The 15449-nt window shown below is 49.5% G+C and overlaps 1 protein-coding gene across 2 annotated transcripts in view; it reads right to left on the bottom strand.

Moving 5' to 3' along the window:
* LOC118361210 (collagen alpha-1(XVIII) chain-like) overlaps window positions 1-15449 on the bottom strand; it is a 134978-nt gene that overhangs the window by 71154 nt on the left and 48375 nt on the right. For both annotated transcript variants that reach the window (XM_052483946.1, XM_052483945.1), the window contains exon 3: window positions 6792-7339. In XM_052483946.1, coding sequence (XP_052339906.1) covers window positions 6792-7339 — 548 coding nt within the window. The remainder of the gene's footprint in view (window positions 1-6791; window positions 7340-15449) is intronic.

The raw sequence follows: 15449 nt of genomic DNA, 5'->3' as shown, positions 1-15449 counted from the left end.
GGAGGAGGGGAGGGAGAAGACAGCAGGGGAGAGGAGCAGGTAGGGGAGAGGAGAGAGGAGGAGGGAGGGAGAAGGAGGAGGGAGAAGACAGAAGGGGAGAGGAGGGAGAAGGAGGGGAGGGAGAAGACAGAAGGGGAGAGGAGAGAGGAGGAGGGGAGGGAGAAGACAGAAGGGAGAGGAGAGAGGAGGAGGGGAGGAGAAGACAGAAGGGGAGAGGAGGAGAAGGAGGGAGAAGGAGGGAGGGAGAAGACAGAAGGGGAGAGGAGAGAGGAGGAGGGAGGGAGAAGACAGAAGGAGAGGAGAGAGGAGGAGGAGGGAGAAGACAGAAGGGGAGAGGAGAGAGGAGGAGGGAGAGGAGAAGACAGAAGGGGAGAGGAGAGAGGAGGAGGGGAGGGAGAAGACAGAAGGGGAGAGGAGAGAGGAGGAGGGAGGGAGAAGACAGAAGGGGAGAGGAGAGAGGAGGAGGGGAGAGGAGAAGAGGAAGGGGGAGGAGAGAGGAGGAGGAGGGAGAAGACAGAGGGGAGGAGAGAGGAGGAGGAGGGAGAAGACAGAAGGGGAGAGGAGAGAGGAGGAGGGAGAGGAGAAGACAGAAGGGGAGAGGAGAGAGGAGGAGGGGAGGGAGAAGACAGAAGGGGAGAGGAGAGAGGAGGAGGGGAGAGGAGAGAGGAGGAGGGGAGGGAGAAGGAGGGGAGGGAGAAGACAGAAGGGGAGAGGAGGGAGAAGGAGGGGAGGGAGAAGACAGAAGGGGAGAGGAGGGAGAAGGAGGGGAGGGAGAAGACAGAAGGGGAGAGGAGAGAGGAGGAGGGGAGGGAGAAGACAGAAGGGGAGAGGAGGGAGAAGGAGGGGAGGGAGAAGACAGAAGGGGAGAGGAGAGAGGAGGAGGGGAGGGAGAAGACAGAAGGGGAGAGGAGAGAGGAGGAGGGGAGGGAGAAGACAGAAGGGGAGAGGAGAGAGGAGGAGGGGAGGGAGAAGACAGAAGGGGAGAGGAGAGAGGAGGAGGGGAGGAGAAGACAGAAGGGGAGAGGAGGGAGAAGGAGGGGAGGGAGAAGACAGAAGGGGAGAGGAGAGAGGAGGAGGGGAGGGAGAAGACAGAAGGGGAGAGGAGGGAGAAGGAGGGAGGGAGGAGACAGAAGGGAGGGAGGGAGAAGGAGGAGGGAGAAGACAGAAGGGGAGAGGAGGAGAAGGAGGGAGAAGACAGAAGGGGAGAGGAGGGAGAAGACAGAAGGGGAGGGGAGAGGAGGGGAGAGCAGAAGACAGAAGGGGGAGGAGGGAGAAGGAGGAGGAGAAGACAGAAGGGAGGGGAGAAGGAGGGAGGAGAAGACAGAAGGGGAGAGGAGGAGAAGGAGGGGAGGGAGAAGACAGAAGGGGAGAGGAGGGAGAAGGAGGGGAGGGAGAAGACAGAAGGGAGAGGAGGGAGAAGGAGGGGAGGGAGAAGACAGAAGGAGAGGAGAGAGGAGGAGGGGAGGGAGAAGACAGAAGGGGAGAGGAGAGAGGAGGAGGGGAGGGAGAAGACAGAAGGGGAGGGAGAGAGGAGGAGGAGGGAGAAGACAGAAGGGGAGGGAGAGAGGAGGAGGAGGGAGAAGACAGAAGGGGAGAGGAGGGAGAAGGAGGGGAGGGAGAAGACAGAAGGGGAGAGGAGAGAGGAGGAGGGGAGGGAGAAGACAGAAGGGGAGAGGAGGGAGAAGGAGGGGAGGGAGGAGACAGAAGGGGAGAGGAGGGAGAAGGAGGGGAGGGAGAAGACAGAAGGGGAGAGGGGGGAGAAGGAGGGGAGGGAGAAGACAGAAGGGGAGAGGAGGGAGAAGACAGAAGGGGAGAGGAGAGAGGAGGAGGGGAGAGCAGAAGACAGAAGGGGAGAGGAGGGAGAAGGAGGGGAGGGAGAAGACAGAAGGGGAGAGGAGGGAGAAGGAGGGGAGGGAGAAGACAGAAGGGAGAGGAGGGAGGGAGGGGAGGGAGAAGACAGAAGGGGAGAGGAGGGAGAAGGAGGGGAGGGAGAAGACAGAAGTGGAGAGAGGGAGAAGGAGGGGAGGGAGAAGACAGAAGGGGAGAGGAGGGAGAAGGAGGAGGGAGAAGACAGAAGGGGAGAGGAGAGAGAAGGTGGGGGGAGAAGACAGAAGGAGAGAGAAGGAGGGGAGGAGAAGACAGAAGGGGAGAGGAGGGAGAAGGATGGGGGCAGAAGACAGAAGTGGAGAGGAGGGAGAAGGAGGGGAGGGAGAAGACAGAAGGGGAGAGGAGAGAAGGTGGGGAGGGAGAAGACAGAAGGGAGAGGAGGGGAGGGAGAGACAGAAGGGAGGAGGGAGAAGGAGGGGAGGGAGAAGACAGAAGGGGAGAGGAGAGAGAGGTGGGGAGGGAGAAGACAGAAGGGGAGAGGGGAGAAGGAGGGGAGGGAGAAGACAGAAGGGGAGAGGAGGGAGAAGGAGGGGGGAGAAGACAGAAGGGAGAGGAGGGAGAAGGAGGGAGAAGACAGAAGGGGAGAGGAGGGAGAAGGAGGGGAGGGAGAAGACGGAAGGGGAGAGGAGGGAGAAGGAGGGGAGGGAGAAGACGGAAGGGGAGAGGAGGAAGGTGGGAGGGAGAAGACAGAAGGGGAGAGGAGGGGAGGGAGAAGACAGAAGGGAGAGGAGGGAGAAGGAGGAGGGAGAAGACAGAAGGGGAGAGGAGGGAGAAGGAGGGAGGGAGAAGACAGAAGGGGAGAGGAGAGAGAAGGTGGGGAGGGAGAAGACAGAAGGGGAGTAGGAGAAGGAGGGAGGGAGAAGACAGAAGGGGAGAGGAGGGAGAAGGAGGGGGAGAAGACAGAAGTGGAGAGGAGGAGAAGGAGGGGAGGGAGAAGACAGAAGGGGAGAGGAGGGAGACAAGGGGAGAGGAGAGAGAAGGTGGGGAGGGAGAAGACAGAAGGGGAGAGGAGGGAGAAGGAGGGGAGGGAGAAGACAGAAGGGGAGAGGAGGGAGAAGGAGGGGAGGGAGAAGACAGAAGGGGAGAGGAGGGAGAAGGAGGGGAGGGAGAAGACAGAAGTGGAGAGGAGGGAGAAGGAGGGGAGGGAGAAGACAGAAGGGGAGAGGAGGGAGAAGGAGGGGAGGGAGAAGACGGAAGGGGAGAGGAGAGAGAAGGTGGGGAGGGAGAAGACAGAAGGGGAGAGGAGGGAGAAGGAGGGGAGGGAGAAGACAGGAGGGAGAAGGAGGGGAGGGAGAAGACAAGGGGAGAGGAGGGAGAAGGAGGGGAGGGAGAAGACAGAAGGGGAGAGGAGGGAGAAGGAGGGGAGGGAGAAGACAGAAGGGGAGAGGAGGGAGAAGAGAGGCTCAGTAAACTAAATCAAGTCCATCTGATGCTGTAAAGGGAGGTTGAAGGTTAACAGGAAATGTTTCCATGCAACAGCTCTGATTCCATCAAAGTTTTATGAGCTTTTCTGAGATCAATATTATTATTTGGTCATTTTTACCCCCTTTTTTCTCCCCAATTGGTAGTTACAGTCTTGTCCCATCACTGCAACTCCCGTACGGACTCGGGAGAGGCTGCTTCTTGACACACTGCTCGCTTAACCCGGAAGTCAGCCGCACCAACGCGTTGTATGGAACACCATACAGCTGGCGACCGAAGTCAGCGTGCATAATTCAAATACTGGGCAGGGTAGCCTAGTGGTTAGAGAGTTGGACTTGTAACCGAAAGGTTGCAAGTTCGAATCCCTGAGCTGACAAGGTACAAATCTGTCGTTCTGCCCCTGAACAGGCAGTTAACCCACTGTTCCTAGGCCGTCATTGAAAATAAGAATGTGTTCTTAACTGACTTGCCAAGTAAAATAAAATAAAACTCTATTTGTTTAGGAAATTATAGTATTTTATCCTAATCAAATTGTCAGAGAAAGAGATTTTGTAACAAGTCATATTTTGTTTCTCAACTACTGTAGGTAGGGGTCAACATAATTGACACCCCTTGTTTTCAATACCTTTCCCTTGTGAGGATAACGGCACTAAGCCTTTTTCTAAAACAAATTGTGAGGGATCTTAAAACACTCCATACGGAATCTTTTCAGATCCGTGAAATCCTTAGTCTGCGCTGATGGACTGCCCTCGTCAACTCAAACCACAGATGTTCAATGGGTTTCAAGTCTGGAAAAGATCTCTTTGTTCTGTAATGTGTGCTTGGGGTTATTGTGTTGCTGGAAGATCCACTTGCAGCCAAAAATTTCAGGAAATCAGATTTTTTTGGACACAAATGTCCTGGTACTGGGTAAAGTTCATGATGCGGTTGACCTTAACAAAGACCCCCAGGATCAGTGGAAGCAAAATAGCCCCATAAAATCAAAGATTCACCACTATATTCTACAGTAGGTATGGGGTTATTTTTTACCTATGCATTCTCAGTACGATGGCAAACCCACCCCTGGTGTGCGTCGGCAAAAAGCTTACATTTGTTGGATGACGTGAAAAAAAAAAAAACTCAGAGCTATTTGATGTACACTGTTTGGCAGGACAACAAGAAGAGTGTTTTCCTCACAGCACAACACATCGTATGGTGTAGAGTACCATGTCTGTTGCACCAAGTGACCGTTGCTAAGACAGCTGACATGTAAGTGTTGTGATGTCATAAGTAATGTAATTAATGCTTCTATGAAGAGGTACATATGCTGCGTACGTCAGGGTTACTTACACAAAGTCTCTTAGCAAGAGTGTATACTCTGCTTAAATATACAACAACAAACAAACAAACGAAAGGAAATGAACATGGGACTCAGAGACGGTTGTTTTTGAAGTCGAGTGGTCCTAAACCAGCATGAGTTCTTATCCAAATCAGCTGTGGTCGACTGCCACACACACACACACACACACACACACACACACACACACACACACACACACACACACACACACACACACACACACACACACACACACACACACACACACACACACACACACACACACACACACACACACACACACACCTCCATTTTTCCATAATGCAGTGTGAGGTGCTTTCAGGAGCACCACTGCTGTTGAGTCTGTTTGTTAGTGTTCCTCACAGGGGAAGAAACAGGATATCAGATTCCAACACAAACACACTATCAGCTGGAGGCCTCACTGCCTCCAACACACATTAACAGAGAGCGAGAGAGAGAGAAAGAGAGAGAGAGGGAAGAGGGAGGGGGAGAGAGTGAGAGGGGGGGAGAGAGCGAGAGAGAGGGAGGGGGAGAGAGAGAGAGAGAGGGGGAGAGAGAGGGAGGGGGAGAGAGAGAGCGAGAGAAGAGAGAGAGGGAGGGAGGGGGAGAGAGAGAGAGCGAGAGAGGGGGGGAGAGAAAAAGAGATAGAGACGAAAACAAAGTCAGAGACATTAATGAGAGAGAGAGGAGGGAGAAAGAGAGTGGCAGAGACCAAAACAAAGTCAGACAGACATTAATGAGAGAGAGAGGAGGGAGAAAGAGAGTGGCAGAGACCAAAACAAAGTCAGACAGACATTAATGAGAGAGAGAGGAGGGAGAAAGAGAGTGGCAGAGGAAAGAAAGAGGGGTAATGAACACATGTGACATTTTGATTCCCCCTGACCAGCGAGAGGTCTGTTTTGATCCAGGGTGGTGAGAAGAGACAGGCTGGTGCTGGTTGAAACTGGCGGGGAGAACAGAGAGTTTCCTGCTCCTCCAGACTAAGTTAACTCTATTTCACTGAAACTACCAACCCATATGCTCCAATGAAACTTTATGGGTGGGAAACAGCTGCTTGGCAATAGCTTTTTGGTGCTCTTAAAAACCGAGGCAAGCAATACTTTATTAGTTCATCCATTCTGTTTAGATTAGTACAACATCTAAGTAGTAGTGGTAGGGTGTAGAGCTCTGCCACTTGCTCGACTGGCCCCAATATTGTACATCGGGGTTAAAGGCCAGGTAGGGTTTTAACATCAATAACTAGATAACTATCACTTACATTTTGAAGCCGAGCCATTTGCTCGTCCTCTGCTGCGCAGTAGAGTCATATCTGACTAACATCATAACATGGTGTCAGAAGTGCTTCAACGTCGTCAAATATAAAGACAGGACAGATCATTTCAAAGAAAATATTAATGTTCCTTGAGTTCCGAGTGGCAAAAGTAGCTAACAGCTCTCTCACATCTCTCCGTTGCTATGGATACTCACAGACTCAGAGCGCCATGAGCAGAGCTCATGCAGAGTGAACAGCATGAAGGGAGCGAGTGACAGACAGAGAGGAGGAGCTAATGGATTTACGAATGGAGGAGGTTATTTCTGATTTCGGGCCAGGGCGGGGCAGGGCGGGGCGGGGCAGGGCATGGGGGGCCGGGCGGGGCAGGACAGGGCGGGGCCGGGTGGGGCAGAGCGGGGCTGGGTGGGGCAGAAGCAATCAAGCCTGGGTAGGGTAGGGCCTGAACATAACTATCACAGGTAGGGCTCGATTCATGCCTATGCAGGGCTCTAGTAGGGTGGAGTGGAAGTAGAATTTTGGGTGAAATATACTACAGTGTAATGCCTAGGCTTTAGGTCAATAGGATAACACTGCCTTGTGGCTCGCAGAAAACCTGGGTTCAAACCCCAGTGAGTCACACAGTGTGACTGAAAACTAGCTAAAGCCAAGTTCCACCCGAAGATGCTCTTTTAGTATTTGTTTCATTAGTCGATTGTTGACAAACTTCCAAAAATGTTTTGCTTGTCAGGAGAGGATGAAAACCAGAGGTTTTATCGGCCCTGCAGGACAATGACTGGGTACCCCTGGGACACCAGGTGAGTGCAATTAAATACCAGGTAGAAAACCCACACACACACACACAAACAGCACAACAAAAACCCGTCAACTCACCACAAACCTGTCCAGCCCCGTACCACCTGCGTTGCCCACGAAGACGCCCGAGCTGGCCTCGAAGGTGAGGGGCTCCGGGCTCCTCTGGAAGGCCACACGGTGGTACTCCTCACAGTCCATGTAGAGACGCACCTCTGTCCCCTGCACCGTCAACGTGAAGCGGGCCCACCTCCCCGTCAAGTCAGCCAGTTTGAAGCTCGCAGCCTCCTGGGTGCTCCCGACCCCCGGGTCAGTGTAGTAGAGGAGCACCTGCTGAGACCCGTCCTCCACGGGGCTCAACGCCACGCCCAGCTGCACCACCCGTTGGTAGGCGTCGGTGATGGCGAATAGGACCCCGCCGTGCCGCGTGGTGGGCTTGGCGGTGACGATCACGGTGAAGTCACGGTAGAAGGGGTCAGGGATGAAGGACTTGGTGAGGCGGCCCACGTTGGCATCGGGCCCGAAACGGTAGGCCGGGTAGCCCTCAAAGCCCGTGACGAAGGAGACGGAGGGGGGGAGAGGAACGCCGATCAGCTCTGTCAGGTCCATCTGGCCCTGGGAACCCGCCTCTGAAACACAAAGAAATACCATTAGATCACATAAATAGTGAATTAATACATAGGAAGACTTGATGAAGTGTCTATTCACGATTAATTCATCATGAATGTGTTTATTGATTAGAAACTGGTCTGAACATTCACTGCACAGACTATTTTATTCTTTATTATTTAACTAGGCAAGCCAGTTATAAACAAATATCGTATTTACAACGACAGCCTACCAAGGAACAGTGGGTTAACTGCCTTGTTCAGGGACAGAATGACAGATTTTTTACCTTGTTAGCTCAGGGATTTGATCCAGCAACCTTTCGGTTACTGTAACCAAAAGGTACAAATCTGTCAGGCTACCTGCCGCCCAACCTACTCCCTTCTCTCTGGCAAGTCATGCATGCTTTTATTTCCCACAATTACTTTCCCCTTCAATGGACTCATGTTAAAGAAAAAGGATTGCAATTCTACCCCAGTTTCAAGAAGATGACTACACTCACACACAGTCCACGTTAGGAGGGAGAACCCGTGGAACAATCGTTCATTTTGTGCTCCTGTAAAATGGCCTAAGCAAGCTAGGCTATCCCACAACGCTAGGCTCGCCCACACCGCTACGCTAGCCCACACCGCTAGGCTATCCCACAACGCTAGGCTCGCCCACTCCGCTAGGTTAGCCCACAACGCTAGGCTAGCCCACACCGCTAGGCTAGCCCACACCGCTAGGCTAGCCCACACCGCTAGGCTAGCCCACACCGCTAGGCTAGCCCACACCGCTAGGCTAACTCACACCACTAGGCTAGCTCCCCATAGAGAGACAGACAGATAGTCTGTCTTTACTGGCCATCAGCTTTCAGGCTGCTTCAAGACAGTGTCTCTAGTTAACCTTAACCCTTGGTCTGAGTGTATGTTTTACTGGTGTAATAGAACAGAGGCCAATGGCCTGATAGTACTATCACCTGTTTACTGGTGTCATGGAACAGAGGCCTGATAGTACTATCACCTGTTTACTGGTGTCATGGAACAGAGGCCTGATAGTACTATCACCTGTTTACTGGTGTCATGGAACAGAGGCCTGATAGTACTATCACCTGTTTACTGGTGTCATGGAACAGAGGCCTGATAGTACTATCACCTGTTTACTGGTGTCATGGAACAGAGGCCTGATATTACATCACCTGTTTACTGAACAGAGGCCTGATAGTACTATCACCTGTTTACTGGTGTCATGGAACAGAGGCCTGATATTACTATCACCTGTTTACTGGTGTCATGGAACAGAGGCCTGATATTACTAGTTTACTGGTGTCATGGAACAGAGGCCTGATATTACTATCACCTGTTTACTGGTGTCATGGAACAGAGGCCTGATATTACTATCACCTGTTTACTGGTGTCATGGAACAGAGGCCTGATATTACTATCACCTGTTTACTGGTGTCATGGAACAGAGGCCTGATAGTACTATCACCTGTTTACTGGTGTCATGGAACAGAGGCCTGATAGTACTCATCACAGAGGCCTGTTTACTGGTGTCATGGAACAGAGGCCTGATATTACTATCACCTGTTTACTGGTGTCATGGAACAGAGGCCTGATATTACTATCACCTGTTTACTGGTGTCATGGAACAGAGGCCTGATAGTACTATCACCTGTTTACTGGTGTCATGGAACAGAGGCCTGATATTACTATCACCTGTTTACTGGTGTCATGGAACAGAGGCCTGATATTACTATCACCTGTTTACTGGTGTCATGGAACAGAGGCCTGATAGTACTATCACCTGTTTACTGGTGTCATGGAACAGAGGCCTGATATTACTATGACCTGTTTACTGGTGTCATGGAACAGAGGCCTGATAGTACTATCACCTGTTTACTGGTGTCATGGAACAGAGGCCTGATATTACTATCACCTGTTTACTGGTGTCATGGAACAGAGGCCTGATATTACTATCACCTGTTTACTGGTGTCATGGAACAGAGGCCTGATAGTACTATCACCTGTTTACTGGTGTCATGGAACAGAGGCCTGATATTACTATCACCTGTTTACTGGTGTCATGGAACAGAGGCCTGTTTACTGGGTGTCATGGAACAGAGGCCTGATATTACTATCACCTGTTTACTGGTGTCATGGAACAGAGGCCTGATATTACTATCACCTGTTTACTGGTGTCATGGAACAGAGGCCTGATAGTACTGTTTACTGGTGTCATGGAACAGAGGCCTGATATTACTATCACCTGTTTACTGGTGTCATGGAACAGAGGCCTGATATTACTATCACCTGTTTACTGGTGTCATGGAACAGAGGCCTGATAGTACTATCACCTGTTTACTGGTGTCATGGAACAGAGGCCTGATATTACTATCACCTGTTTACTGGTGTCATGGAACAGAGGCCTGATATTACTATCACCTGTTTACTGGTGTCATGGAACAGAGGCCTGATATTACTATCACCTGTTTACTGGTGTCATGGAACAGAGGCCTGATTTACTGGTGTCATGGAACAGAGGCCTGATATTACTATCACCTGTTTACTGGTGTCATGGAACAGAGGCCTGATATTACTATCACCTGTTTACTGGTGTCATGGAACAGAGGCCTGATATTACTATCACCTGTTTACTGGTGTCATGGAACAGAGGCCTGATATTACTATCACCTGTTTACTGGTGTCATGGAACAGAGGCCTGATATTACTATCACCTGTTTACTGGTGTCATGGAACAGAGGCCTGATAGTACTATCACCTGTTTACTGGTGTCATGGAACAGAGGCCTGATATTACTATCACCTGTTTACTGGTGTCATGGAACAGAGGCCTGATATTACTATCACCTGTTTACTGGTGTCATGGAACAGAGGCCTGATATTACTATCACCTGTTTACTGGTGTCATGGAACAGAGGCCTGATAGTACTATCACCTGTTTACTGGTGTCATGGAACAGAGGCCTGATATTACTATCACCTGTTTACTGGTGTCATGGAACAGAGGCCTGATATTACTATCACCTGTTTACTGGTGTCATGGAACAGAGGCCTGATATTACTATCACCTGTTTACTGGTGTCATGGAACAGAGGCCTGATATTACTATCACCTGTTTACTGGTGTCATGGAACAGAGGCCTGATATTACTATCACCTGTTTACTGGTGTCATGGAACAGAGGCCTGATAGTACTATCACCTGTTTACTGGTGTCATGGAACAGAGGCCTGATATTACTATCACCTGTTTACTGGTGTCATGGAACAGAGGCCTGATATTACTATCACCTGTTTACTGGTGTCATGGAACAGAGGCCTGATATTACTATCACCTGTTTACTGGTGTCATGGAACAGAGGCCTGATATTACTATCACCTGTTTACTGGTGTCATGGAACAGAGGCCTGATATTACTATCACCTGTTTACTGGTGTCATGGAACAGAGGCCTGATATTACTATCACCTGTTTACTGGTGTCATGGAACAGAGGCCTGATAGTACTATCACCTGTTTACTGGTGTCATGGAACAGAGGCCTGATATTACTATCACCTGTTTACTGGTGTCATGGAACAGAGGCCTGATATTACTATCACCTGTTTACTGGTGTCATGGAACAGAGGCCTGATATTACTATCACCTGTTTACTGGTGTCATGGAACAGAGGCCTGATAGTACTATCACCTGTTTACTGGTGTCATGGAACAGAGGCCTGATATTACTATCACCTGTTTACTGGTGTCATGGAACAGAGGCCTGATAGTACTATCACCTGTTTACTGGTGTCATGGAACAGAGGCCTGATATTACTATCACCTGTTTACTGGTGTCATGGAACAGAGGCCTGATATTACTATCACCTGTTTACTGGTGTCATGGAACAGAGGCCTGATATTACTATCACCTGTTTACTGGTGTCATGGAACAGAGGCCTGATAGTACTATCACCTGTTTACTGGTGTCATGGAACAGAGGCCTGATATTACTATCACCTGTTTACTGGTGTCATGGAACAGAGGCCTGATAGTACTATCACCTGTTTACTGGTGTCATGGAACAGAGGCCTGATATTACTATCACCTGTTTACTGGTGTCATGGAACAGAGGCCTGATATTACTATCACCTGTTTACTGGTGTCATGGAACAGAGGCCTGATATTACTATCACCTGTTTACTGGTGTCATGGAACAGAGGCCTGATATTACTATCACCTGTTTACTGGTGTCATGGAACAGAGGCCTGATATTACTATCACCTGTTTACTGGTGTCATGGAACAGAGGCCTGATATTACTATCACCTGTTTACTGGTGTCATGGAACAGAGGCCTGATATTACTATCACCTGTTTACTGGTGTCATGGAACAGAGGCCTGATAGTACTATCACCTGTTTACTGGTGTCATGGAACAGAGGCCTGATATTACTATCACCTGTTTACTGGTGTCATGGAACAGAGGCCTGATATTACTATCACCTGTTTACTGGTGTCATGGAACAGAGGCCTGATAGTACTATCACCTGTTTACTGGTGTCATGGAACAGAGGCCTGATATTACTATCACCTGTTTACTGGTGTCATCACCTGATATTACTGTTTACTGTGTCATGGAACAGAGGCCTGATATTACTATCACCTGTTTACTGGTGTCATGGAACAGAGGCCTGATATTACTATCACCTGTTTACTGGTGTCATGGAACAGAGGCCTGATATTACTATCACCTGTTTACTGGTGTCATGGAACAGAGGCCTGATATTACTATCACCTGTTTACTGGTGTCATGGAACAGAGGCCTGATAGTACTATCACCTGTTTACTGGTGTCATGGAACAGAGGCCTGATATTACTATCACCTGTTTACTGGTGTCATGGAACAGAGGCCTGATATTACTATCACCTGTTTACTGGTGTCATGGAACAGAGGCCTGATATTACTATCACCTGTTTACTGGTGTCATGGAACAGAGGCCTGATATTACTATCACCTGTTTACTGGTGTCATGGAACAGAGGCCTGATATTACTATCACCTGTTTACTGGTGTCATGGAACAGAGGCCTGATATTACTATCACCTGTTTACTGGTGTCATGGAACAGAGGCCTGATATTACTATCACCTGTTTACTGGTGTCATGGAACAGAGGCCTGATATTACTATCACCTGTTTACTGGTGTCATGGAACAGAGGCCTGATATTACTATCACCTGTTTACTGGTGTCATGGAACAGAGGCCTGATATTACTATCACTGGTGTCATGGAACAGAGGCCTTTACTATCACCTGTTTACTGTGTCATGGAACAGAGGCCTGATATTACTATCACCTGTTTACTGGTGTCATGGAACAGAGGCCTGATATTACTATCACCTGTTTACTGGTGTCATGGAACAGAGGCCTGATATTACTATCACCTGTTTACTGGTGTCATGGAACAGAGGCCTGATATTACTATCACCTGTTTACTGGTGTCATGGAACAGAGGCCTGATATTACTATCACCTGTTTACTGGTGTCATGGAACATTACTATCACCTGTTTACTGGTGTCATGGAACAGAGGCCTGATAGTACTATCACCTGTTTACTGGTGTCATGGAACAGAGGCCTGATATTACTATCACCTGTTTACTGGTGTCATGGAACAGAGGCCTGATAGTACTATCACCTGTTTACTGGTGTCATGGAACAGAGGCCTGATATTACTATCACCTGTTTACTGGTGTCATGGAACAGAGGCCTGATAGTACTATCACCTGTTTACTGGTGTCATGGAACAGAGGCCTGATATTACTATCACCTGTTTACTGGTGTCATGGAACAGAGGCCTGATAGTACTATCACCTGTTTACTGGTGTCATGGAACAGAGGCCTGATATTACTATCACCTGTTTACTGGTGTCATGGAACAGAGGCCTGATATTACTATCACCTGTTTACTGGTGTCATGGAACAGAGGCCTGATAGTACTATCACCTGTTTACTGGTGTCATGGAACAGAGGCCTGATATTACTATCACCTGTTTACTGGTGTCATGGAACAGAGGCCTGATAGTACTATCACCTGTTTACTGGTGTCATGGAACAGAGGCCTGATATTACTATCACCTGTTTACTGGTGTCATGGAACAGAGGCCTGATATTACTATCACCTGTTTACTGGTGTCATGGAACAGAGGCCTGATAGTACTATCACCTGTTTACTGGTGTCATGGAACAGAGGCCTGATATTACTATCACCTGTTTACTGGTGTCATGGAACAGAGGCCTGATATTACTATCACCTGTTTACTGGTGTCATGGAACAGAGGCCTGATATTACTATCACCTGTTTACTGGTGTCATGGAACAGAGGCCTGATATTACTATGACCTGGAATTTCTCGCCCACCCAGTGACATCACAACAGATGCTTCTGGACCGGCCAAATGGGGGATCAGCTGGGGACATCACACCGCCGCACTCTCTGGCAGATGCAGGATTCCATGATGCAGTACAAGACAACATAATGTGACAGGACCAGGATGTGACCAGGATGTGACCAGGATGTGACAGGACCAGGATGTGACAAGACCAGGATGTGACAGGACCAGGATGTGACCGGGATGTGACCAGGACCAGGATGTGACCGGACCAGGATGTGACAGGACCGGGATGTGACCAGGATTTGACAGGACCAGGATGTGACCAGGATGTGACCGGACCGGGATGTGACTGGACCAGGATGTGACAAGACCAGGATGTGACCAGGATGTGACAGGACCAGGATGTGACCAGGATTTGACAGGACCGGGATGTGACAGGACCAGGATGTGACAGGACCAGGATGTGACAGGAACGGGATGTGACAGGACCGGGATGTGACAGGACCGGGATGTGACAGGACCGGGATGTGACCAGGATGTGACAGGACCAGGATGTGACAGGACCAGGATGTGACAGGACCAGGATGTGACAGGACCGGGATGTGACCAGGATGTGACCAGGATGTGACCGGACCAGGATTTGACAGGACCAGGATGTGACCAGGATTTGACAGGACCAGGATGTGACCAGGATGTGACCGGACCGGGATGTGACTGGACCAGGATGTGACAGGACCAGGATGTGACCAGGATTTGACAGGACCAGGATGTGACCAGGATTTGACAGGACCGGGATGTGACAGGACCAGGATGTGACAGGACCAGGATGTGACAGGACCGGGATGTGACCAGGATGTGACCAGGATGTGACCAGGATGTGACCGGACCAGGATTTGACAGGACCAGGATGTGACCAGGATTTGACAGGACCGGGATGTGACAGGACCGGGATGTGACCAGGATGTGACCAGGATGTGACCGGACCAGGATGTGACAGGACTAACAATACCTGGACCAAGACATCTCCATAAAAGTGATTTCTTGGTCCAGGTGGACAAATATTTCACTAGGAATCTGCGTATTCCTTCAAAGCTCAGTTGTCCTGAGTCTGCACAACTCTGCCAGGACCTAGGATCAAGAGAGACACTCAAGTGTTTTAGTACTATATCTCTTGACACAATGATGAAAATAATCATGGCCTCTAAACCTTCAAGCTGCCTACTGGACCCTATTCCAACTAAACTACTGAAAGAGTTGCTTCCTGTGTTTGGCCCTCCTATGTTGAACATAATAAACGGCTCTCTATAGGCTCTATAAACGGCTCTCTCTCCTCTAGAGGCTTTATTACTGCTATCCGCCGGAGTTTGGTACACATCCGGCGGATAGCAGTAATAAAGCCTCTCTTGAAAAAGCCAAACCTTGACCCAGAAAATATAAAAAACTATCAGCCTATATCAAATCTTCCATTCCTCTCAAAAATATTAGAAAAGGCTGTTGCACAGCAACTCACTGCCTTCCTGAAGACAAACAATGTATACGAAATGCTTAAGTCTGGTTTTAGACCCGATCATAGCACTGAGACTGCACTTGTGAAGGTGGTAAATGACCTTTTAATGGCATCAGACCGAGGCTTTGCATCTGTACTCGTGCTCCTAGACCTTAGCGCTGCTTTTAATACCATCAATCACCACATTCTTTTGGAGAGATTGGAAACCAAATTGGTCTACACGGACAAGTTCAGGGCCTGGTTTAGATCTTATCTGTCGGAA

This window comes from Oncorhynchus keta, chromosome 28, assembly GCF_023373465.1.
Source record: "Oncorhynchus keta strain PuntledgeMale-10-30-2019 chromosome 28, Oket_V2, whole genome shotgun sequence".
In the NCBI taxonomy this organism is placed as follows: Eukaryota; Metazoa; Chordata; class Actinopteri; order Salmoniformes; family Salmonidae; genus Oncorhynchus; species Oncorhynchus keta.
The sequence above is the reverse complement of the archived record's forward strand: the minus strand, read 5'-3'. Positions and strand labels throughout refer to the sequence as shown.